This window comes from Pelodiscus sinensis, chromosome 2 (genome assembly GCF_052426305.1).
Source record: "Pelodiscus sinensis isolate ZL-2025 chromosome 2, ASM5242630v1, whole genome shotgun sequence".
Taxonomy (NCBI): Eukaryota; Metazoa; Chordata; order Testudines; family Trionychidae; genus Pelodiscus; species Pelodiscus sinensis.
The window spans coordinates 158,669,971-158,695,595 of NC_143053.1; the positions used below are offsets into that span (position 1 = coordinate 158,669,971).

The following is a 25,625-nucleotide window of genomic DNA, read 5'->3' on the forward strand; positions in this document are numbered from 1 at the left end:
AACAAACCTATAGTCCCTATCTTGTACGTAACCCGGGGACTGCCTGTACATTCAGGTCACATTTTTAAGCTTTTCTCTGCAATTGTGGCAGCTTAAAGCTTTTCTCTTTTTTTAATGACAGGTGAGATTCCCTTATAATAACTTGCCTCCAGGAGATGGTTTTTTAAGTAAAACAGAAAATATTGCAAGCCATGGGATAAAATCATAAGTTGGCAATGGCATGCATTCCTTTCTGATGCTGTAGAATTTCAAAGTCCACCTATTCATTGTTCCCTGACTTATAATTTATGGGTGGAATGCCAGATTGCCTCTGGAGTCTAGGAGGTTTAATATCTTTCGATTTAGTTGTTGCTATTCCAGAAACATTTCAGCAAAAGCTGCTCCGACAGTGCTTTTTAATTCAAGTCATTTCAAAGAAAAGACCCAGCGCTGTTGCATTTTCAGGTGAAGAAGAGGAAGAGGAGGAAGGAAGGGAAATGGAAAAGACTGAGCATCTGATTCACTATTATATTCCAGCATTTCACTAAAAACAGTGATATTGAGTCAGTGTAGAATTGAAGTCAAGCAGCAGCAATTTAGTCCCATGTAATTTATATGCGTCTAGCTGTTATATATTTTATTAAAAAATAGAAAGACAAAGCAATTAATTCCATTTGGGTATGTCTACACCTGCTCCTAGTTCAAATTAGGGAGGCAAATGAAGCATACAGAAGTTGCTAATGAAGCGTGGGATTTAAATATCCCGCGCTTGATTAGCATATTCGCGGATGGTCGCCAATTTAAAATGCCAGTCGCCCAAATTAACTTGCCACGTGTAGACACTGTAGTCCGAACCAAAACCCTTCCCTCGAATTAACTGTTACTCCTCATTAACTCCTCATTTTTGCTCTGCAAAGCAAATTTGTTTATATTTTAGACAAATCTTTTCCTTCTAAGGCTTAAAGTTCTCAAATGTTAGTATTAATAATGAACAAACTTGTGTGTATGTATGCTAGTACACTCCACTGGACAAAGTGAGAACTATTTGTGTGTCATAAGCCATGTATTGCTAAGATGTAATGGACAGCCAAATGGTAAAATCCTGTATCTTTGAAGCAGAAGACTCTGAGTCATAGTCACATATTTATTATGTTAGTGTAGTATAATCATAGGTGCTGAACTACAGGGGTGCGTCTACACTGCACCCATACCTCAAAATAAGCTACGCAATTTGTGTAGTGCAAATTGTGTAGCTTATTTCAAGGTTATTTCAAATTAACTTTATTTTGAAATTAAAATTTTGATGTAAAGCACTATTCCGACAAGCTTCTTGACTCTCATGAAACCAGGATTATAGGGACACTGGAATAGCGTGCCCATTATTTCGATGCGGAATTGCTATTTCAGGATACTTAGCCCAGGTGTTGAGACTGCTGCACACCCTACCCCACCCCGGCTGGAAGTTGTTTCCATCATATGAAGGGTTTACCATTTGCTTCAGTGGCTCTCAGCACCCTGACTATACAAGTTGTTCCAGCACCTCTGACTGTAATTGAGTATATAGCATTTAGATGAAATACAGGTTTTTGCCTTTGCTGATTATATGAATTCTTTTCCATGCAAAGAGCTGAAGCATAATGAAGCTTGAGCATGAATACCATTTGGTTGTTTTCCAAACACTTGCCTGGATAGTGCAGACTCAATTTCATTAAAAATATTGGAGAGCAATAACTTACAAATTTTATATAAGATGATCTCATTATTTATACATAAATTTCACACTGTTGTTCCTTGGTAGAACTTGACTACTTGGTAATGTGTGAACTTACATGTTTGAGCAAACACATGGCAGGCGAGAGAAGATTTGGTAACAGAACACAATGTATTTCATTTTGTGAGAGGAAGAAATATTTCTCCAATTGAGCCTGAGAGTTCTGTTCTCTCTTTGATGCACAGGGGAGTTACATAACTCTCACTGGGCCATATACTGTCTTCGCTACAGGCAGTCCCCGGGTTACGTACAAGATAGGGACTATAGGTTTGTTCTTAAGTTGAATTTGTATGTAAGTCGGAACTGGCTCCAGATTCAGCCGCTGCTGCTGAAACTAACCAGGGGCTGACTACAGGAAGCTGGAGGCAGAATTGCTCTGCCCCCAGCTTCCTGGAATCAGCCACTGATCAGTTTCAACAGCGGCTGAATCTTGAGCCTCGGACAGAACAGCTGGGCTGCCAGGTAGATCCTTGCAGGACCAACCTGGCAGCACCCCAGCTGCTCTACCCCAGGGTCCACAACAAAAGCCTGGTCTGCTGGGGGGGGGGGTGCACTAGCTGCGCCCCCCCCCCCCCCCCAGACCAGGGACACAGGGAGCAAAGCCGCAGCAGCGGCAGGGTGCCGCGCCTCTAAGGCTTTGCTCTGGCAAAGCCTCAGAGGCGCGGGACCCTGCTGCCGCTGCGGCTTTGCTCCCTGCATCCCTGGTCTGCTGGAGACAGTCCCCAGCAGACCAGAGACACCCGGAGCAAAGCCGGGGAGGCGGAGGGGTCCCGCGCCTCTGCGGCTTTGCTCCCGGTGTCCCTGGTCTGCTGGGGACCGTCTCCAGCAGACCAGGGACACCGGGAGGTTTGCTGTGGCAAAGCCTCAGAGGCGCGGGTCCCCACCGCCGCTGCAGCTTTGCTCCCGGTGCCTCTGGTCTGCTGGGGATCGTCTCCAGCAGACCAGGGACACCGGGAGGAAAGCCGCAGCGGCAGCAGAGTCCCGTGCCTCCCTGGCTTTGCTCCCGGTGTCCCTGGTCTGCTGGAGACAGTCCCCAGCAGACCAGGGGCACCCGGAGCAGCTTTTCTCGCCCCGGAGGTCGAGGTGGCGGGACCGCTGCGCTCTGGGCGGTCCCGCTGCCTGCGAGCTCCGGGGCGAGAGAGCCCCGTTTGTAAGTGCAGATCCGACATAAGTCGGATCCGCGTAACTCGGGGACTGCCTGTACTCCCTTTGACATCAGTGGGAGTTCTTCATATGGATCAAGGGCAGTGTGACGTTGATGAGAATTATGTGAGTACCTCCCTTGTACCCCAGTGTAAGACTAGACTTTCTAACATAAAGTAGTTCACAGCCTAAGTAGCCATTTGATATTTTTTCTTCAGTTTCTTGAACCATCACTAAACTAGATTTTGTTGTTCTTCTACATGCAAACCTAACACAGCCCTTGCCCTCACAGAGCAGATTCAATGACTGAGTCTTTAAATGAATCTGTTCATAATATTCTTAACTTAAATGAAGACATTCTACACAGCATTTTGTGAAAGGAAGGAAGAGAAATAGGAAACACTATGTTGTGTGGAGGTGAATCTATAGACTTGATAGCTTATGCTCATCCATCGAAGCTTACTTTTATTCTTGAAATGTGCTTTCTCATATATAACAATTCATACTTGTATAGAATCTTTCAGCAAAGGATCCCAAAGCTCTTCACAAACATCAGATTGCACAATAATCATGTGAAGGGAGGAAGCATCATTCCTATCATTCCTATTTTATAAGGGAAGAGAAGGTATGGGCAAGGCAAGGAACATAGGTACTGTCCAAAGAAAGCATTTAAACACCAGCTAAACTTTAAGCATGTGAATGGGTCTATTAACATACAATATGTATTTATTTTATTTATTTATTTACTTATTATGTCAGTACCTAGGAGCCCTAGTCATGGGCCAGAACCCCCATTGTGCTAGCTGCTGTACACAAAATAAAGACAGTCCCTGGCCCAAAGAGCTTAGCATACTCTTAAAGTTAAGCACCCACTTCGGTGCCTTGCTGACTCACTACAATAATGAGCCAAAAATACCCAACTCCCAGTCTCTTTATCTAACCACTTGCCTGCTCTCCAGTCTTACACCCTGTAAAATTGTGGGTGGAGAGTAAATAAGGTAAAATGTAAGGATTTTAAAATAAGGTAAAATGTAAGGATTTTTCTCCAATTATAATAGTTGTTCCTTACACTTTTTGCAGCACACATACATTCAGATACAGGATTTGACTCTGATCTCACTTACACTAGTGTGAACTTGTTGTAACTAAAGTGACTTACATGGAGTCGCTTCTAATTTATAATTGAATAAAAGAAATCAGAATCAGGGCCACAAATTGCAACATAAGACTTGCCTTGTAAAAATCTAATGGCAACATATTTGACACATGGGGAAGATGAGAAAAAAGTAAGAAACATTTCAAACTATTAATCAAGCAGCAAACTTTTTTTGCCTTCAGTCTGGTAAATGTAGAGATGAGAGATACTGTGCAGAGGCTGTTTCTGTACAAACAGAGAAAGCCCTTCAAATGTAAACATTTGAGCAGCTGGCATGGGAGATTAGCAAGTCAGTAGTGGGCGGGGAGTAACAGTGGATAGTGGTGCCATCTAAATTTAACTAATGCTAGGTAAGAACTTTTCTCTGGTACAAGGGGTATAGGTCAGAGAGACTATATTAACTAAACCTAAAACTACTGGTGATTGCACAATTCAACACAAGTAATTAACTTGGCTTTAAACTAGTACTTAATTAAAATTACCTCTCCTTTCAGGAGTCCCCAGATGGGGGAAAAATGGTAAAAGTCGTCATGGGTGACCACACTAGATTAATGACAAAACCCAACACTTCTTAAAAATTATGCTTGTGAGTGTTAATGGTTTTGGCATGTTCAATTTCTATTCTGATCAGGTTGAATATTCATTGACCAAATAGCAGCATAATGGAGTACCACACTGGTTAAGATTTAAAGGTTTTGATTACACCAATTTTCAGTGTTTTTTTTTCTTTGTTTGAGCAGTGTTTAAGATGATCTTCTGCTTTCATCTAACAACTGAAGAACCAGATTCTGCATATGTATATGTTGTCATGTTTTTCCTTGCAATTTGATCACATTTTACAAACTGCATTGAGCTGCAAATCAGTGTATGAGCTGTCAATTCAGATCAAGATATGTGTTATTATTCCATATCACTTGATCTATTTAAAAAAATGTGTGCTTATGGCTAAATCCTGCCTTTTTGTAGATGTACTTGCCTAACCTTATAGGTCTCGATCTAGCTCTATAGGAATTGTTACCTCATTGCCATTCCTGTGTATAAAATGTCATATTTTTCTCCTCTGGGAAGTATTTTCTCCTTTATGCAGTCAGCTTCACTCCCCCCCCCCCACCCACACATAATCATACTGTAGATTATAGCATATAGTTCTTGATTTGTGGAGGCACCACAAGCCCTGGCTAAGGGACAGCACATTGCTTTACTTCTCCATGAACAGATCAGAGACAAAATTGTGAAGCAAAATAATAATTTGGTTCCTGACTCTCTTTCCATGATGGCCAGCATGCTGGCTGCAAGATTCTGCATGGGAGGGAGAATAGCATGCCTCCCTACAGGGGAATAATGGGATGCTTTATATGTTCACACACCCCTGTATCAGGGGGTAAAAGCTGGGTCACAACTGAGCCCACTTTTTATATACCCCAGATGTTTTCTCACAGTTATGAAGACGCAGCAAGAGTCTCCAGTTGAGCCTCCTTTAACAAAGTTGAATTAAAATGAATATGGTTGATGCCCTACAAAAAAAGGGAAGATGAATATTTTCATTCTCTTATTAAAGTAAGAGGATCAATCTTTGTGAAGTCACCAGTGAAAATAGAAATAAAAGTATTCTCTGTACAGGAAGATACCAGTATTGTTGCCTGTCTGTATGTCACTCAGAAGCCTAGAATGTCAGTTGGGTCAGTGTGAAGCAACTGAAACTGCTGCAATGGGCAGCTGGGAGCTCATTTTGTTTTGAATACCAAATTCAGTCATCTCTGGGATTCATTGTCTGTTACCATCCAGTGATTATGTTCTCAGACATTTGACTTGACAAAATACACTTGTGGGGTATACAGGAAGGCAGGTTCTATGCCTTACCTAAAGTCCTAATCTATTGTGATATCAGAGGTAACGCAACCAATCACCACTGTTACTCTGCAGCTAGTTTACATGCAATAGTTTGTTGGTTCTAAGTGGACTGAGCAGATGGTGATTTATTTGGCTTAACTGCCATTTGGCTCAAACATTTCAGCACACATCCTTCATCCACACAAACACAAAATCTTATATGGCACAACCCTCTGACACAGCTCAGCACCAGCAGCAAATACAATAACCCCAAGGACAGACAGCGCTTTACACCACAATGCCCACCCCTCATTTACCACCTGTACAATCAATACAAAATCTCTCAGCACAACACACAAACTCTCCCACCCTTGCTCATACTTTGCATACCTGATCTTTGCAAAGGTGCATAAGAAGGGAAGGGTTCAGGAGCTTCTGCTTTCCTCCCTGTCACCTCAGGATCCAGTTATCCAGTCAGAGACTCATCTCTCCTGCACCCACTTTTGTAAAAGAAGTGTTTACACACACACACACCCTTTCGCCTCTCTTTATAGAGCTGCCTCTTTGTGGACAGAAGAGTGATCAACATAACATGCTCACTCCTCCTGCATATCCTGGAGTGACCCCTATTGGTATGGATCCACACTACCCTCAATACCACTTCATTGCCTGATAAGCCCTATGTTGTTGACTTTTCTAACGGGTGTTTCGCTTTCCCAAGGTGTTTCCTTGGCAGGAATTAAAAATCAAAACCCAAAGTTATTATGTATATTAAAAGAATCAGAGCTTTTTGTCTTCCAGTTGTAGGGCCTTTAGGGTTTTGTATTGGTTTGGTAATATACAGTGGCTTATAGTGCAGCCATTGTCATAGTCAATTTACTGTGGCCGTTGGGGGCCTGACAGAAGGCTCTTTAAAGCTGATGGAAAGGCTCCCATTGATTTCAACAGCTTTTGATTTTAAGGCCCTTTATGAGCTTCCAGGAATTGTCTACACTGTGAATTTTATAGAAAACCACCAAGACTCCCTATAATTCAATTCCAAGGAGCAAATATCCTAGCAATTTCTTGATGTCTTATCACAAAGTTTGAAAATCTCCGGGCTTTGTGTCAGTAAACCCAGGACTGATACTTCAGGTGCAAAAAGTTTTGTTAGTTTATAAAGTGCTACCAGACCATTTGTTGTTTTTAAAGTTTATCCTGTACAGACTAACTCGGCTACCCCCTGAAGCGCTAAGAATTTGGTAAGTGAGTGGTGAAGGGCAGCACTCTTCCATTATATTAATGAAGAAAGTTGGGGAATCTGGGATGGAAGTTGGGTGCAGAAGAGTGCTTGGGGTAAGGGACTAGGGATCTGGGAGGGAGTTTTGGTGAAGGAGAGGGATTGTGACAGCGATGCAGGTTCCCCAAGGTTCCCAGGAAAGGTTGCAGGTTCTGGGAGGAATATGGGTGCAGGAGAGGATTCTGGCCTGGGCAGGGGTATAAAGTCTTGGAGGGGGTTGTTAGTCCCATCTCCAAGCTAGGGAGGAGGTGGTTAATCCAGTCTCCAAGTTTTGCATAATAACTGTTCAGAAGACATGTGATTGTTTCATAGTATTTTAGTAACATATTAGTTGATTGCAAAGGTAATATTTAAAAATACCCCTTTTTGAAATTTTATCCAGACAGTCTCATGGTTTTATTTATCTTCCACAGACTTGAAAACAAATTGCAGTTGTGACACGTTAACTCTAAATTAACAGAATTTTGGTATGGGAATGAGAATGTAGAAACTTGGAGTCATGTCCTCAGCTGGTGCAAATTGAAGTAGCTCCCAGAAGAGCTATACTAATTTACACCAGCTGACAGTCTGGTCCTGGATTCTAGTTTAGATGTTCTCCAATGGTCTTCTCCATTATTCTCTGTTTGTGCAGTTTTTGGCTAAGAAACTATGTGGAAAACCTTCAGAGGCACAAAGGACAATTAGGAGCTACCCTATCAAAGAAGGTTGATGGCAGCTGATCACCTGACTGTCCTTTGTGCCTTCGAAAATCTCCTCCAGGTATTTGTGAAGGAAGATTATGTAGTAAAATTGAATAATGCTACTTTTTAAATGAGAGTGGAGCGGAAACTGCTTCAGTCTGCATATGAAAAACATGAATATATTGAAACTCTCTTAACTGGGTTTCTCTGGTCTAGCAACATCCATGGTCTGTCACGGATGTTGAAGGACTAGAGAGTCCCGGTGGTGGGCCAGTGGCAAGGATCCCTGAAGGGCTGGCAGCACAATGGGCTGCCCACAGCAAGCCTGCCATCAGTGCAGAGGGGTTGGGAGCTGTGGTAGCTCAGTGAGTCAGGGAACCGCGAAACACGGCTGCCCTGTGGGTACCAGAGGCCCTGCGCAGCTGCCCAGCAGGACCTGGAGCCCCAGCATGGCTGCCTGTGGGACCCAGAGCCCCAGTGCTGCATGTGTGGCTATCCTGCAGGCCCCAGAGCCAGAGCAGCAATGGCTGCCCAGTGGAGTCAGCAGGGCAGGAGGTGAGGAGCTGGCAGTGGGCCAGGCAGGAGGGCCAGCAGCAGGGGGTCCAGAAACGATCTTCTCTTGTCTGGCGAAATCCCTCATCTGCGACCAGTCAGGCCCCAAGGTTGCTGGACATGGGAGGTCCAACCTGTATTTTTAAAAGAAAAGAAATAGCAAGTGTATTTTACAGTTAAGAACATTGAGATGGTGTGTGAACTGGTTTAAACTGGCATAGCTTCACTGAGGACCTTAGATCTCATCCACTGTGGCAAACTCTATGTTCTTCTAAAGTAGAATTATGTACACTTGCTGGGAGTTCTGGCCAATTTGTGTTTAAAAGCATTTCTAATTGCAAAAAGACATCAGACAAAACTGTGAATGCACATCTTCTGTGGACCTATCAAACTGATTTATTGATTTAAACAAATTAGCAAGTCTAGAAAAAGTAACTCTCAATGCCATGATAAATTCAGTGTGTTTAAAAACTATGGTCAGCTTTCAGGGGTCACATAATTGATGTGTGCTTAATAATAGAAGAAATTGAGTGTTTGTCTTTTCTTTCATTTCTAACCATGTCATGTTCCTTGTTGCAGGTGCATTTACAGCTCCTAATTCTCATCTCACATTAGTTTTACTCCAGTGTAACTCTATTCAGTGGAGTTATTCTTGATTTACACTGCTGCAAATGAAAGAAAAATCAGGTTCATAGTCTGTTCAGTCCACCATAACCTGGCTTTTGCTGTCTTCAGTCTGCTACAGTTTTAGTCTGCTTCAGTTTGCTCACATGGGATTTACTAACGACCTTCTTTTGGCCAAGTCTAAATGGCCTTTTCTCTATCTTCAGTCTATTGATCATTCTGCAGCCTTCAACTGTATTAATATTTCACTGTCTTCCATATCAGCTTTTTCTTGGACTTTGGAGCTTCTCTTAGTTTTCCTGTTGCACTGGTTTCTCCGAGGATAGGGGCCCACTTCCCATTATCTATACAGCGTGGTATCCAAGAGGAGAACCACTGTATCCTTTCACCTGGCATCTAATCCTAACTCCCTCTTTCAGTGGGACTCTTAAAGTACCTCCTGTATCTCTTTTGATTGTTATCACTTAAAGCTCCATCGTGGGCCTCCTCTGGAAGAACTTGTTCCTTACCGCATCCTCAGCTGTTACTCCAACATCAGTGCATCATAGTGACCAACCCACCCCCAATAATTTTAGCTTCTGTTCAATCCAGAATCTTTGCCTCTCACTTATCATTTGTCAGAATACTTTTCCCCACCTTAAGTTCAATGCCTCTCATCTTTGTCACCATAGAAATTGCCATCTTTCCTGCCACAGACTTGCAACCTTGGAGCCATCTTGGCCTTTCCCCTCTCTTCCAGGCCCTACCCAAATATGGTCATTTCTGCCTCCTTAAAATTTCCAAAATCCATCTCTTCCTTTTTAAGGTATGAGCCCCTGTGCCTTTATTTCCCTTCCCAGTTACTGCAGCCTCATCCCCAAGGGGGCTTGACAACTTTTGCGGGCTCCAGATAAGGTTTATGGTGGGCAGCTTTGTGCTCTGAAAGAGGTGGGCCTTGGGTGGAAGTAGTAGGGCTGTGGACAGCTAGCCCTCAGTGCCGCCCGTGCTATTGTTCTCCCTCCCCACCCCACCCCCTCAGAGCTGTGTGGAGTGCATGGCACGGCATTCCAACAGCAATTTAAAGGCCCCGTAGTAGCAGCCGTGGCAGCTGAGTGCCCCAGGCTTCTTTGAATCACAGGGTCCCAGGGCAAATGCCCCATTTGCCCTCAACCCCATCGGTGGGCATTCTTATCCTGTGTGTTTTACCCTAGTCTCATCACTCCTTCCTCGAGCAGAATCTGACCTTTTCTTGAATCTCTGCAGCAGCTTTTGTTCTTCCATATCAAGTGAATACTTCATCCGCATAATTCTCCCTAAAACCTATTTTTATTTTGTCCCTCTCTTCATAAAACATCCCATATCTGCTTTTGAACTGCTCAGGCTGCCTTCTTTATTGCCTTAATGATCTGATTTGACCACTCCCAATTCTGAACTTTATTCCATAAAGCCCTGTATGACTGAAATAACTTCCCTTTTAATATACACCAGGTTCCCCCCACTGCCTCCATTTTAAACTTGTAAAATTCCCTCCCCTCCCTTCCCCCACTGCTTATGTGAAGAATTCAGGCTTCAACAGTCAAGTCTCTTATTTATATATGCTCTGCTGAGGCCAGGGACCTTTTATCACTTTGGCACAGTCTCATCACCACACACTTGTAGTGTACATACATGGTGTTACATAAATGGCTACACATAATGAAAAATAGAGACAGAAATACAGGATTGCACAGAGTATAAATCAATCTTTATGTGGTTCACTGGATTGTTTGGGATTTTTTCCTTAATTTTTCTGTAATATTTCAGTGTGGTGATTGTACCACTTCTCCCCCATATTCTTTTCTTTGTCTAACATATATGTTTCGAATGCATCAAAGCAATATAATTAATGACCTCACAACAGTTTTCTGTTTCCATAGAAGGAAGCATTTTGACAGTGTTTTGCAAAAAAAAATATTTCCCAAAGGTAACCTTTTAGTTGTCTGATGGAAAGTGTAGCTAGATTCTCACCGTATTCTAGTGTGCAGTGTATTCAGATTGATTATAGTGTTTCCCAAAAGCTCAAGCTATTAAAAAACTACATTCCAATGGATGAGACACTGAAATGTCCTTGCACACTTCTGCAGAGTACTATCATTTCACACTTGTATGAAATGCAAACAAACCTAATTCTAACCACTTGTCAGCATTCCAAACTGTCACCCACTAATTACTTTGATTTTGGAATTTGCACAAAGACTTCATTTACAGCCTGCCAGAACACCAGACAAAAATTACATTAAACTACTGAGTAGAACAAAAAATATCCAGCGCAGGATAGTTTTCTGTGCTGTATTTCTGACTGTTTTGCCCTTATTGAGCTAAGAATATTCCAAATAAAACTGAGAATATTTGCATTTAGAGATTTACATAATCCAAAAAGCATGTCAGTATTTACGTGATGTTGTACAGGATGATAATGCAAAGAGCTTAGCCTTAGTGAGAGACATTGGAGCCCTGCAAGTGCTAGGACCATGCCTATTGATATTACTATGTTTTAGGACATTAAGTTAATGTTAATGTGGCATGTTGTGTTTTTGAAGCTGTGTGGAGTTTCAGAAAGCAAGGTATTTTCATATATTCACACACAATTAATAATTACTTTTACATGTATATTCCCATCTCAAGATATTCTATACCAGATTCCTGTGTGTACTTATGTTTATCTTTTAAAATTGTGCTTCTCATAGCTTTTGAACAGCTAGCAAACTATTATTACTGAAAAATGAGATACTTGAAGACAGATACAGAGTTGTGTGGAGTAGTAGTTACAAATTTAATTGGCATGACACCTCTGCTGATTGAGTTAAAAGAGTTAACAGCACATTACCATTTGTTTCCTGGAAAACCTATCTGCTTGATTTGGGAACTGTTGCTTTGAAAAGAACCATCTTCAACTTCAGTTCCTAGTCCAGGTGTTTAGTTACCTTCAAATTTTAGAGAATCCCTTTTTTCACCCTTTACCTGACACTTCATGACAGGAATTGAGCAGATTATTCACAAGAGAGATTAGCAGCGATTATATTTTCTCTGCATTAAGTTGAGAAGGCTTTTTTTCTTTTCTGCCAATGCTAAAACCTTTGAATTTGAAGAGATTTATTTCCTTCTATCTCACCAAGCTACCCAACACTGATTCACAAAATTCAATAGGGTCTACATTTGTTGGCTATCACACATGATCTGAAATGTCTAGTTTGGGACCAGATAATCCAAGTGTTTTATACGTGCCTCCTGTCAAGAAAAGCTGAGTTCTAATTATTCCTATGTTTTGCTTAAATTATAAAATGTGTGAGGAACATGTTGGCATTTAATTAGCAGGAGATTACATTAACACACAGAAATTTAAATGAAGCTTAGTTTCCATTCCCTTGCATTGCTATAAGTGAAGAAGATTTTGCTTGATATTCTGATTGCTTTCCTCTTCTGCCAATAAAGAGATTTCCTTGCTATAGGGATGAGATTTTGCAAATGAAATCTCAATCCTGTTGGCATTGGTATGTCGTCAGGTAGTAATGACAGACAAAAGTGTTTTATAAAAGTTTGTTTGACTTGTAACAATCTGAGGAGTGAGACATTAAAACACGATTGATTGCTTGGAACAAATGTATTGAATTGTAACATGCCAAGGACTTGGAGCCAGAGATATGCAATTTTAAAAAACTTAGGGTAAACAGCTGCTGTTTTACATTTGTATATTTCTGTTTTCAACCTATATTTCTATTAGTGTTTTGTCTCATGAAAAGCCATCGGGTTTTGCCTATAGCAGTAGTCACAACCTATAGATCAGGATCTACCCGTAAATCTCGGAGCCTCTGACAGGTGATCCTGACTGGTTTTACTGGGAGGATACCAAGTGGAGGCACTTCAGGTGCCTCTCCCCCAATGCCCTTAAGTTAAAAACTTGAGTAATGTGGGATACGTGTGCTAATACTTTATAAACCTCAGCCTACACTGTCTCTTAGATTGTCTGTCCCTTGGTTTTGCTTCCAGGACCTCCTGTGTTCTGGATTTGTCCCCCTCCTCTCACAGAAAGGTGCTCCTACCTCTCATATATCCAGAAGGGGTTAATGATCTACACCTGCCATATAGAATCTATAGGACTTCAGCAGCTTGATAGGTAGTCTTAATACCTGCTGTTAGGATATGTCAGCAGAGGAGTCCATCTACCCTTTTATACTGGGAAATATTGTTCAGCCAGATCACCAGTTAAATATGATGTCAGCTTGGTCCATAGCACTCTTTGTGCACATCACAGAACACAGCACAATTTAGGGTGATTGATTTCTGCTCCTCTGAAAACCAGAACTAAAAGAGAAGGAACATGGTGGGTCAATGTGAAGGAGAATTGGCTGAACTACACAAGTGAGGCTACCCTCCTTATACCGGTGTGCTCTCTGCATCCTGTTTTAGAATTTCTAATTCTAGTTGTACACGTTCTAAATACTCACCAAATGAATTCTTAGACCACATTTAATATATTGCCAGCTAGGGATGCACAAGACAACATAGGAGGGTAGGGATTTGGTTTAGAGTCTCCAAAGGATTAATTCAAAATCTTGAAATAAAACCTTCAATAAGATACTTTTTGTATAAAATGAACAATGTTATTGCTTATGGCTGGCAATATTATGGAAATATGTAGCTGCCTTTGCACTGTTAATTTTGTACTAGCTGAGCAGACTATTTCTTTCCAAAATTGAAGGGAGTGAGATAATATGGAAATTAAGGAGAAAAAAGTAAGAGAAATGCAATTGTTCCTCCTTTGCCTTTGATTGCCAGCAGGATGTAATCAGGTAATTTCAGTAATTAGAAGAAGCAACCTATATTTAAGAATACTCATGTTAAAAAAATTCAGTTGTCTCAGTGAATATGTTTTTGCATGTGCCCCTCCATGCTACTGTGTCTTCTTTATAAAACAGTTTAATTGTCACATTTAATGTTGATGTACAGGGGGCTAGTATGAATTCCAAGAGAGTATAATTCAACTTTAATTTTTATCAAAGCCCCTGACTTAACCTGTCTTGCCTTCTAAGTGCTTACTAATAATCAGCTATAGTGTCATTTGGCCAATTGATATGAATTTGTGTTAATGGGGTTTCCCACCACTATAAATATTCCCATTGTCACTGCACTGGTAGATTTGTCTGTCCATAATCATGTTCAGTATGCGCTCACTAAAATGCATCTCCAATACAAAATTATTTTAGTTTTTTTTATTTTTCCTTTACATCTCTGCTTGTTTTGTTTTTTAAAAAGCTGCTCCTTTTTCTGATACATCTAGTAGTTCCAACTCTTAAAACAATCCAATTGATTGGTTTTTTTATTTAAAAAAAAAAAAACTTGGAAGAAATTGCATAACAATACAAGTAACTGGAGTCTGTGAGGTTTGGCACAGAGCTGTGGAAGAAAGGCCTGGCTGTAACAACCCCACAAGGAAAAAAAAACCCCTTGACATTTTGAAAAAAAATGTGTTGACCAGTGTAGACAGAGAACAGGAAGCCAAATTGCTATTGCTGGCAAGCAGCATTCTGTGTCCTGCTGACCTTTGAATGCCACTTTGGGTCATGAGAAAGCCAAGGGAACTCTACTAAAAGGGAATAGGAGGGAAGCTGTTTGGAGAAAAAAACAACTCATTATTGACTTTCAGCTTTATAAGCTAACTTTATCTATAATATAGGTTTACTCTTTGTAATATAGTAAGATAACATTTAAAGCACCTAAATATCATAGAAGCCTAATTCCTATTTTCAAAAGTGACTTAGGGACAGATTATACAAAGTATTTAAGCTCCTAGTCAGAACCGTCCTATCCATAGGATGGTTCGGGACAGCCACTCTAGGCCCCATGGTTTGGGGGACCCCACCGGGGCCACCTCAGCCATCCTGCGGAGAGGACGGTCCCCCATGTTAGCTGCAGAGCCCAGGATGGATTGGAGGATTATCGGGTGGGAGCTGTGTGGAATGCAAGCAAGGGTTGGGGTGGCCACCCAACCCAGCAGTCTGTGCTCTGCTTAACCATGGTGGTGGGAAGCAGAGTGCCCCAGCCCTAGCAGCAGAGCAGAGCAGCAAGGAAGGTCCAACCGCTACTGCTGCCCCCACACCACTCTCTCCAGTAATCTGGTGGGGTGGGGGTTGGTCCTATGGCTAGGGGTATTTCCCTGTACCCCACACTCCCCTAGGGATGGCCCTGCTTCTAGTGAGATATTTAGGTGCTTCTAGGCACCTCTCATGGATCTCAGTCCAAGTTGTTAGTACGGCTAGATTCACAAAGAAGTCTTAAACTCAGCATTGTAATGCCTAATATTTAGGTGCTCTGCTACCTACTACCCTAAATTAAGTGTGTAGGCTCTCTGTACAGTGCATGTGGAGACTCAGCTGCCAAAGAATGTGATTCGGAGAAGCCAACCTCTAGCTTAGTTTGAGCCACTACCACATGAGCTAAAAGCCAGAAGGGTGCCATTTCAGAAGGGCTGAGGGAGGGGCAAGGGAGCAGCCGTGTGCTCCGGGACACAGCTTGCTTGTTATCCCTTTCTCCGGACGCTAAAAGAGTGAGGGGAAAGTGTTTGCATGCCGCGCATTCCTCTTATACCTAGCTGGTGAGCTCCTTCACCAGCCAGGTGAGAGAGGCATGTACAGAATGCAAGCACTTTCCCCTCACTCCCTTAGCATCCAGGGAATGGCATGAAAAGCAAGCTGTGTCCCAGAGCGCACGGCTGTTGCCCCCCTACTATCCCAAAATGGCACCCTTTGCCAGGTTGCTATTAGCTAAATCTATAGAGCAGACTCATTCTCTCTGTAAGTGGTGTTGGTGACACTAGATGGGACAGTATACCATACCCCAGGGCTACGTCTACACTGGCCCCTTTTCCGAAAGGGGCATGCTAATTTTACAGGTCGTAATAGGGAAATCCGCGGGGGATTTAAATATCCCCCGCGGCATTTAAATAAAGATGTCCGCCGCTTTTTTCCGGCTTTTAGAAAAGCCGGAAAAGAGCGTCTACACTGGCCCCTATCCTCCGGAAAAAAGCCCTTTTCCGGAGGATCTCTTATTCCTACTTCAAAGTAGGAATAAGAGATCCTCCGGAAAAGGGCTTTTTTCCTACTTATTCAAAGTAGGAATAAGAGATCCTCCGGAAAAGGGCTTTTTTCCGGATGATCGGGGCCAGTGTGGACGCTCTTTTCCGGCTTTTCTAAAAGCCGGAAAAAAGCGGCGGACATCTTTATTTAAATGCCGCGGGGGATATTTAAATCCCCCGCGGATTTCCCTATTACGACCTGTAAAATTAGCATGCCCCTTTCGGAAAAGGGGCCAGTGTAGACGTAGCCCAGAGGTGTGTGTGGGTTATATGTTCAGAAAAAATTAAAACATTGGGGGTTAATACAAATACAAAATTTCCTTTCCTTTGATATATATTATGGTTTTGAACAACGAGCAAAAGTTCTGTAAAAGTTGGAAGATATTTTAAAATGTCTTTATTAATGTACTTCATTGATATCAGAAGCTTTACTGGCTTTTATAATGCAGAGAAATAGTAGGGAATAGATTTGACTTTTCTCAGCATGTTCACAGTAATCAATAATATATTATTAAATGGAATAAAAATAGAGGTTAAAGGGCCTGTGTTTTTGAGACAGCCTAGGCAGACAGTTGCAATTATTGAGATTGATTGTGTTCACACACTGGTGAGTGTCAAGAATAATTCTTATTAAGTCAATCTAACATAAAATAATGGCAAATGAGAAGTGATTTGGGCGAATTTTGTGTGCCAGTAAAATAGCTGCATTTGCACAGATAATTTTACAAGCGCGTGTGTGTGTGCACGTTCTCAGTAACTGCATACCTAAACTGTTCTGAGCTGGTAGGGACCATCTCTTGTGTGAAAAGTCCTTGACCTTGCTGCTTAGACTGTGATAGTTCTTTGTGAGGTCGACGCCAGTGTAGAAGGAAACTGATTCTGTTTTATTCTATGTAGGTTCTACCACCATCATCAGTATAGTGCCTACGCAGCCTTCCCATACTGCATTAAAGAATGTGATTAAAATCTCTCACGTGGTTGTTTGTTTTCTATTATCTTTTCCGCAGGTAGAGATTTGTGTGGTCAGTGCATTTTATTTTGGAGTGTGCATTTTTTTTATGTATGTGTAGCTATATCTGGGTATGTCTACACTGCCACCCGAGTTCGAACTAGGGTGGTTAATGTAGTCATACGAACTTGCAAATGAAGCCCGGGATTTGAATTTCCTGGGCTTCATTTGCATATTGCCGGGCGCCGCCATTTTTAAATGTCTGCTTGTGCGGACTCCGTGCCCGCGGCTACACACGGCACGAACTAGATAGTTCGGAATAGGAAGCCTATTCCGAACTATCTAGTTCGTGCCGCGTGTAGCTGCGGGCACGGAATCCGCACTAGCGGACATTTAAAAATGGCGGCGCCCGGCAACATGCAAATGAAGCCCGGGAAATTCAAATCCCGGGTTTCATTTGCAAGTTCGTATGACTACATTAACCACCCTAGTTCGAACTCAGGTGGTATTGTAGACATACCCTCAGTGTTTTGAATTTGAGAAGAAAAGTTTTAAGAAGTGCACTTTGATTTTGGAGCAGAGCGTGATGAGATTTGTGATAGTCCTTAGTCCCCATTGGTGTTTGTTCCATTACCTCAGACTGACTCCCAAGAAAACTGTCTCCTGAACAGATGTACTTATACGTATGGTAGAAGGTTCCATTGTGCTGAAGAGTGAAGTTGTTGACTATTATCCTTGTTCTGTAATTGTAGGTGATATATAGTTCTGCCTCCCCCCCCCCCCCCACTATAAGGGATTGACATGTTAACATAACACACTGAACGAAGATCATGTCTGAGAAGAGATGGTCAATAAACACTTTTTTTAAAATGTTGTGCTTTTTCTGTCACTGTTTATCATCAAAAACTAAACAGAATAATATAATTGACAGGTTTGGAAAATGTGTTTTCTAAGCAACATTACAACTGGTTAGAACATACATCAAGAGCAATGAATATTTTCAAGAACTTTTGTTTTAATGAGCAGTTTTGTGTGTGTGTTTGTGTGTGTGTACAGTCCCCACTCCAATATATAGGAATAGAGATCTGATCCATCATCCAGTGTGAATTTTTCTATTGACTTTCTTCCCAAAGCGGAGTCATCTTACATGTAAAGATTTTCATACTGTGCATTTAGAAAAAAGCCCCATTCTACTCTGATCTAAACTTTTGCAAATCTAGTGATTCCACTGAATTGACGTCACTGGAGTGACTCTGGGTCTGATTTGGTTCTTACCTACATCTATGAACATCAGAAATAACTTCATTCAAGTTAACAGGAGTTACACTTCTGTAAAAGCTGCATAGATGAGTACAGAATAAGGCCTTCTGAATTTATCGTTGTATAATTGAGAGCAACATTTGGCCCAAGATATGGTTTGCAGCATGTTATATGGGTAATTTTAAATATTTAATTGTGATTTACGAGAAAATATATTCTCGTGAATCCTAAAGATTCCTTGTTTGTGTTTTAATTGTGGCTTAAATATATGTGGCTGACCACAAAGATACAGAATTTATTTTATAAGGATTAAAAAAATATATCTTTTATTGGGTGAGAGCCTTCTGCCAAAATAAAGTTTCCATCAGCGGTTCTAATAAGTTGTGCCAGGGATTGACTCTGTCTTTCTAAATATTTGTATATATCCTTCATCTTTTGCAACCCTCACTCCTTCTGATTAGGGTTGTTGCATTTCAATTGATCTTCAAAAAATATCCATATATTATAAAGTTTGCAGTGCAACAAATTTGGCAGAGTATCGTACTCAGAAAATTGTGTCAGTTAAAGGTAACTAGGTGTATTTGTTTTCTGTTTTGGATTTGTTTGTTTGTTTGTTTTTGTCTATTTCTTCCCATAGTCTTTAAAAAGTGATTGTGACCAAATTGTTCATCTACTTACAGGGTTTTGCAACAGCTCCAAATTCTCCATCAGTGAATTCACGTTCCACACTACTGGGTCCATCACTGTCTCTTGGCAACATTTCAGGAGTGACCGCCAACCAAGAAATAAAAAAACGCAGAGCACCTCCTCCACCAGTAGCAACGCCCCATTTGCAGAATATGGAGACAAGTGGAGTGGCAAAGACAGCAGTGCAGGTAAGAATGACAGAAGGAAATGCTAAATGCACTGATTAGATCCAATACATAATGTAGCTAGAAACAAATACCATTGATTGGATGGTTTGATCACTTAGTAACTCCTGCAGCCAGTGAAACTCTTCAATAACTACAGCAATCAACAAGAGTCCTGGCTGTTAGAGCTTTGCATGTACACACCTACTTTAGAAGTGCCTCCTTTCCTAAAGCTCCATTCCTAACTCTACTGGCATGCTTATAAATGAGCTGTTTTCTTCTTGGGCTGAATCCTAAAATGCCAAGGGCTGCTCTTCCCATACTACAATTATTTGATATTATCCAGAGCCTTGATTCTGCCTCCAGGGCACAGGCCAGCATTGGTGAGCCAGAAGACACCATGTAATTCCAGGTTATGTCTTCACCATGAACTAGGGCAAAACGTGAAGATTATCTAAATAAGAAGTCAGTTTCCTGGTTTGCTTCCAGGACTGCACAGCTGCCTATTGCCCCATTTACAACATAAAAACAGTGAGACTGCACACTTCTGTTATAATGCTGATGTTATTGTTAGTTATCTTTATTTCTAGTTTAATTTTATTGATAAGGATGATATGTTGAGAGTACTGATTGTTGGAGTTTACCCAGTAATGGTGTATCTTTAGAGCCTGCAGATCCACAGATATCTACTTGATAGCCACAGGTATCCACAACCGTAGATATCAGTGCAGATATCTGTGGCTCATTTTTGCAGATGCAGTTGTAGCTACAAATTTTTTATCCACATAGGGCTCTTATATATCTTCTTAAATGTCTTTACAATGGCTTACTTTTATGTCTTCTATTGAAGTAACTTCTTCCTGATCAGATGATCGGAAAGTAACAGTGTTGTGTTTTAAACATGGTATCAGCTAGAAGGTTATAGAGACAGTATTGACATACCAAGGGCACATCTACCCAGCAAAAGCTGTGCACAGACTAGCCTGCCTAAGCCAGCTTAAATCTAGTGAGTGCCAGTAACAACAGCAATGAAGACAATACAGCCTAAGTGTTAGTGCAAGAAGAACAAGCCCAACATGGACTGTGGGTACATACCTGGCTCACTAACCTCCTGCAAAGCTCAAGGTGCATTGTCTTCAAACCTATTGTTACCCATGCAAGGTGGATTCAGGTTAGCTCGGGTAGACTAGCCCATGCACAGCTTTTGCCATTCAGATGTTTACTTGTCAGACATCACTTTCATTTGGTGCTTTTCCCCTCTCCCTCTCTGTTTCACACATGAACACTCACATGTGCTTGTGCATGCACGTACACACAACATTCTATGATTTTGGTAAAAATGTGATATGTATGACATAAAATTAAGATTTCTGCTAGAAAGAGAATAGGTGCTCTTTTACTAACATCCCTTCCCATGTGTTTTGCACCAGCAATATACCTTGTGTTGCAATGTTTGGTGCATTCTGTGTTGCTGTTTTTTATTCCTTTTGGCATCTATGTTAATAAATATTTTGATGCCTCTACAATTAAACATTCACAGTGTTTAAGTAACATGCATATTTCTGAACAAATGTTGTGGCAGAAGTTTACACATGTTTATAATCACAGTATAAAGTCTACACTCTTTTGAGCTTATCTTCATTTTGCATAGCATTTACACTTTTAATTTTAGACAACAGAAATATTTTTAGCATGATAACATCCCCAGTTTCAGTATTGTTCTCACATCACTAAAATACTGCTTTCTGGATTGTCTGGGAACAAATGTATCTGTTGTTTGTTGAAAGTGACATACGATATGATCACCTTTGTTATATTTTTTTCTTAAAAAAAAAACCTTTTGTAGAACAAAAACAAGTGTGATTGAATAGGGATATAATAGTGTTAATTTGGGACACTATATGTCTTTCCTAGTTTACAAAGTCAGTCTACGGTACTTCAACTTTATTATCAGATCAATTGTTTGAGTTCATCTGAGTGTTTCTTTGTCCTTTTTTTGATGGGAAAGGACATCTCTATGAAAACAATTGTGCTGTTCAGGACAGCAAACATGGGTAATATGCTTCTGAAGCGCCTTGTTTGGCAAGCTGTTTGCAATCTGTACTGTAGATGATGATCCAACATAACTGTAAGGAATCCAGCAGAAATGAACCAACAACTCCATGAAGCAGTTTAAACTTGAGGAAAAAAAGATTAGTTATTTAATTTTGCATGGTAAGGTAGCAACAAGAGCATTGTTTATACAAAAACACAAACAGTGCTAAACTTATCTACGTGCAGATTATCCAGTTTGCTGTGAAAATAGAATAAAAAATCTCAGGGTGTTAGTTTATTTCTATCGTTTATGGGAAAGAATTAACAAATGTATTTTTTTAGGGAAGAACGTCAATTCCTTATTAATGGACTTCCTTCCATGAAAAGATAAGATGTTTGTTTAGAAAACTTTATTTATGTGCAACTGTTACTAACAGGAAGATCCTGCAAAAGGAGAACATGTTTATTTCCAGTGAGGCTAGCAGATTATTAGAAAATGAGAATGGTGGTGTTTTGAACCAGAAAAAGATTTTTACCTTTAAACTGAATTTGTTTCCCTAAAAGCAGCATAGAAAAGTGAGTACTGTAGGCATAACAGCTACGCTTACCCTGACCCCCTTACCCATCAAAGTCATTTTTATTCACTATTCAGCTCTAGGATATTCCATTTTTATAGCAATATAAATACATCTTAAGTGATACATTTTTTTAATTTTTAATTTTTTAATTTTTAATTTTTTTTTGAAAAATCATGGCAGACAGGGAAGATTCCAGAAGACTGGAAAAGGGCAAATATTGTGCCCATCTATAAAAAGGGGAATAAGAACAACCCAGGAAACTATAGACTGGTCAGTTTAACGTCTGTCCCAGGGAAGATAATGGAGCAGGTAATTAAGGAAATCATATGCAAACACTTGGAAGGTAATAAAGTGATAGCGAATAGCCAGCATGGGTTTGTGAAGAACAAGTCATGCCAAACTAATCTGATAGCTTTCTTTGATAAGATAACGAGCCTTGTGGATAAGGGAGAAGCGGTGGATGTCATATACCTAGACTTTAGTAAGGCATTTGATACGGTCTCGCATGATATTCTTATTGATAAACTAGGCAAATATAACTTAGATAGGGCCACGATAAGGTGGGTGCATAATTGGCTGGATAACCGTAGTCAGAGAGTTGTTGTTAACGGTTCTAAATCCTGCTGGAAAGGGATAACAAGTGGAGTTCCTCAAGGGTCTGTTTTGGGACCCGTACTGTTCAATATCTTCATCAATGATGTAGATATTGGGATAGAGAGTACGCTTATTAAGTTTGCAGATGATACCAAACTGGGTGGGGTTGCGACTTCTTTGGAGGATAGGGACATAATTCAAAATGACCTTAGCAAGTTAGAGAAATGGTCAGAGGTAAACAGGATGAGGTTTAATAAAGAGAAATGCAAAGTGCTCCACTTAGGAAGGAACAATCAGTTCCATACATACAAGATGGGAAGCGACTGTCTAGGAAGGAGCATGGCGGAAAGGGATCTAGGGGTCATAGTGGACCACAAGTTGAATATGAGTCAACAGTGTGATGCTGTTGCAAAAAAAGCAAATATGATTCTAGGTTGTATCAACAGGTGTGTTGTAAGCAAAACTCGTGAAGTCATTCTGCCGCTCTACTCTGCACAAGTTAGGCCTCAGCTGGAGTACTGTGTCCACTTCTGGGCACCACATTTCAAGAAAGATGTGGAGAAATTGGAAAGGGTACAGAGAAGAGCGACAAGAATGATTAAAGGTCTAGAGAACATGACCTATGAAGCCAGGCTTCATGAACTGGGCTTGTTTAGTTTGGAAAAAAGAAGATTAAGGGGGGACATGATAGCGGTTTTCAAATATCTAAAAGGGTGTCACAGGGAGGAAGGAGAAAATGTGTTCCTTTTGGTTTCTGAGGACAGGACAAGGAGTAATGGGCTTAAAGTGCAGCAGGGGAGGTTTAGATTGGACATTAGGAAAAAATTCCTAACTGTCAGGGTGGTCAAATATTGGAATAAATTGCCAAGGGAGGTGGTGGAATCTCCCTCTCTGGAGATATTTAAGAACAGGTTAGATAGACATCTGTCAGGGATGGTGTAGACGGAGCTTGGTCCTGCCTTGAGGGCGGGGGGGCTGGACTCGATGACCTCTTGAGGTCCCTTCCAGTCCTATGATTCTATGATTCTATGAATGTCTGTGCTCAGTAATTGAAATCTATAACCACCATAAGTAATGAGAATTGGAATATACCTCATTCATTCTTTAGATTTCCTTCAATTGTTTTTGTAGGATAGTCAGGTGACTGCTTGCACAGTAATGTAATCCTATCTCAACTCCCATCTCAGTGTGTATTACAATGATCATAGAATCACAGAGGATTAGGGTTGAAAGAGACCTCAGGAGGTCATCTAGTCCAACCCCTACTCAAAGCATGGCCAGCCCCTACTAAATCATTTCAGCATAGGCTTTCTTAAGCCTGGTCTCTAGAATCTCAGAGGAGATTCCACCACCTCCCTAGACAGCTCATTCCAGTGCTTCACCACCAGGTGTTCCTAATATAATAGTTGGCCTCTAAGGTAAAGACCCCTGGAATAACCTACCAAGCATTTGCTTCCCAAGACTTGTTCACAGGTAGTATTTTCTTCTTATCCCATTTTAAAATCCCTACTAGAAACTATTCATTTGTATTGCGAGCACTGTTAAGCAATGTTCCAGACTGTGCAGAGACTCCACTCAATAATTTATAGCAGGGAGACAGGCTGAGGCCCAAGAAGGGAATCTACTTGTCTCTTCCCTCAAGACATTTTTTAAACTCATCTGCCATTTGATGCAATTTATTACAAAGTAAAATCCACAAAAACTATTTATGAGCATCATTATGAGCCAGGAATGCCAGTCCTAGCAGGGAATATAGAAGCTACCTCAGAAGCAGGTGAATCCTCTCCCATATCAGTTCTGATATGGAGTGCACAGATCAGTGAGATTCATTTGCCTGTGTATGTAAAAGGCATTCTGTGAGGGATGGGCAAAGGTGAACCTGTTTCCAGCAATTCCTGTACATCTTCCAGAGACCTTGTAGTTTTAAGTGCTAGCTCAAGCAGAACTAGCATGCGTCCATGTGCCAATGCTGGGGATTACACCTCTCAACTGATGTGTTGGATGCAGGTCCACCAACGGCAAGAGCATCTTTAATTTTACTTTAAATGAGAGTCAGCTCTTGAGTTGGTGTATCTTGGAATAGCTCTGTTGGCTCAGTATTCCATAGTGTTCCCTTAATTTAAACAGATTTTGCCTACATTCCCAGGAATGTTTTGAGATTGCTGCTGTTAGAGGTGAATTGATGTAGATTAACTGATGTGGGTTTTTCCTTACTACTTCTGTTCCTCGCCTTCATTTTACTTAGGGTACATCTACACAGCAAAGCTACATCCGAAATAAGCTACACAACTTGAGCTACATCAATTGCATAGCTTAAGGCGTAATAGCTTATTTTGGCTTTTGGCGCTATCTACACAGCAGTAAGTCCAAGTTAGAGCACTCTTCCTCTGACTTCCCTTCATCCTTGTTACAGGAGTTGGAGTAAGAAGTCCTCCAGCTGGCCATTATTTCAACATGTTGAAATAACTGCTTGTGTGTAGATGCAGACTGTGTTATTTCAGAATATCATTAGTTATTCTGAAATAACACTGCTGTGTAGACATACCTGTAGGCTGTGTCTAGACTGCACCCCTTTTGCGGAAAAGGGATGCAGATTAGACACAGCGCAATTGCAAATGAAGCGGGATTTAAATCTCCCCCGCTTCATTTTCATTAACATGGCTGCCGCTTTTTCCAGCTCGGGGCTTTGCCGGCAAAAAGCGCCAGTCTAGACAGGGATCTTTCAGAAAATAAAGCTTTTTCCGAAAGATCCCTTATTCCTGATTTTACGAGGAATAAGGGATCTTTCGGAAAAGGCTTTATTTTCCGAAAGATCCCTGTCTAGACTGGCGCTTTTTGCCGGCAAAGCCCCGAGCCGGAAAAAAGCGGCAGCCATGTTAATGCAAATGAAGCGGGGGAGATTTAAATCCCCGCTTCATTTACAATTGCGCTGTGTGTAATCTGCATCCCTTTTCCGCAAAGGGGTGCAGTCTAGACACAGCCCTAGCGTTTAATTGGGCAATAGTGAAGTCAATGGGAGTTTTGCCTCTGATTTATATGGAAGCAAGATCAGGCTTTTAGGGGTAGAATATTAGGTCCCAATCCCTAAGATGAATAGGTGCATGCTTAACATTACTCACATGAGTAGTCCTGTTGACTTAAGTGGGAGTAAAAGAGTTTGAAGAATCATGGTCATTGAAAACCAGAAGCTTATTCACAATATTGGTGGACATTTTTATTTTCTCTTGTTTTTATGCCCTAAAGGAATGACTAGCC

General features: G+C 41.1%; 1 protein-coding gene across 15 annotated transcripts in view; it reads left to right on the plus strand.

The window, feature by feature from the left end:
- The window catches only part of COBL (cordon-bleu WH2 repeat protein), a 228,174-nt gene that overhangs the window by 103,581 nt on the left and 98,968 nt on the right, over window positions 1-25,625 (plus strand). For all 15 annotated transcript variants that reach the window (XM_089776491.1, XM_075921658.2, XM_089776492.1 and 12 more), the window contains one exon: window positions 18,994-19,188. In XM_089776491.1, coding sequence (XP_089632617.1) covers window positions 18,994-19,188 — 195 coding nt within the window. The remainder of the gene's footprint in view (window positions 1-18,993; window positions 19,189-25,625) is intronic.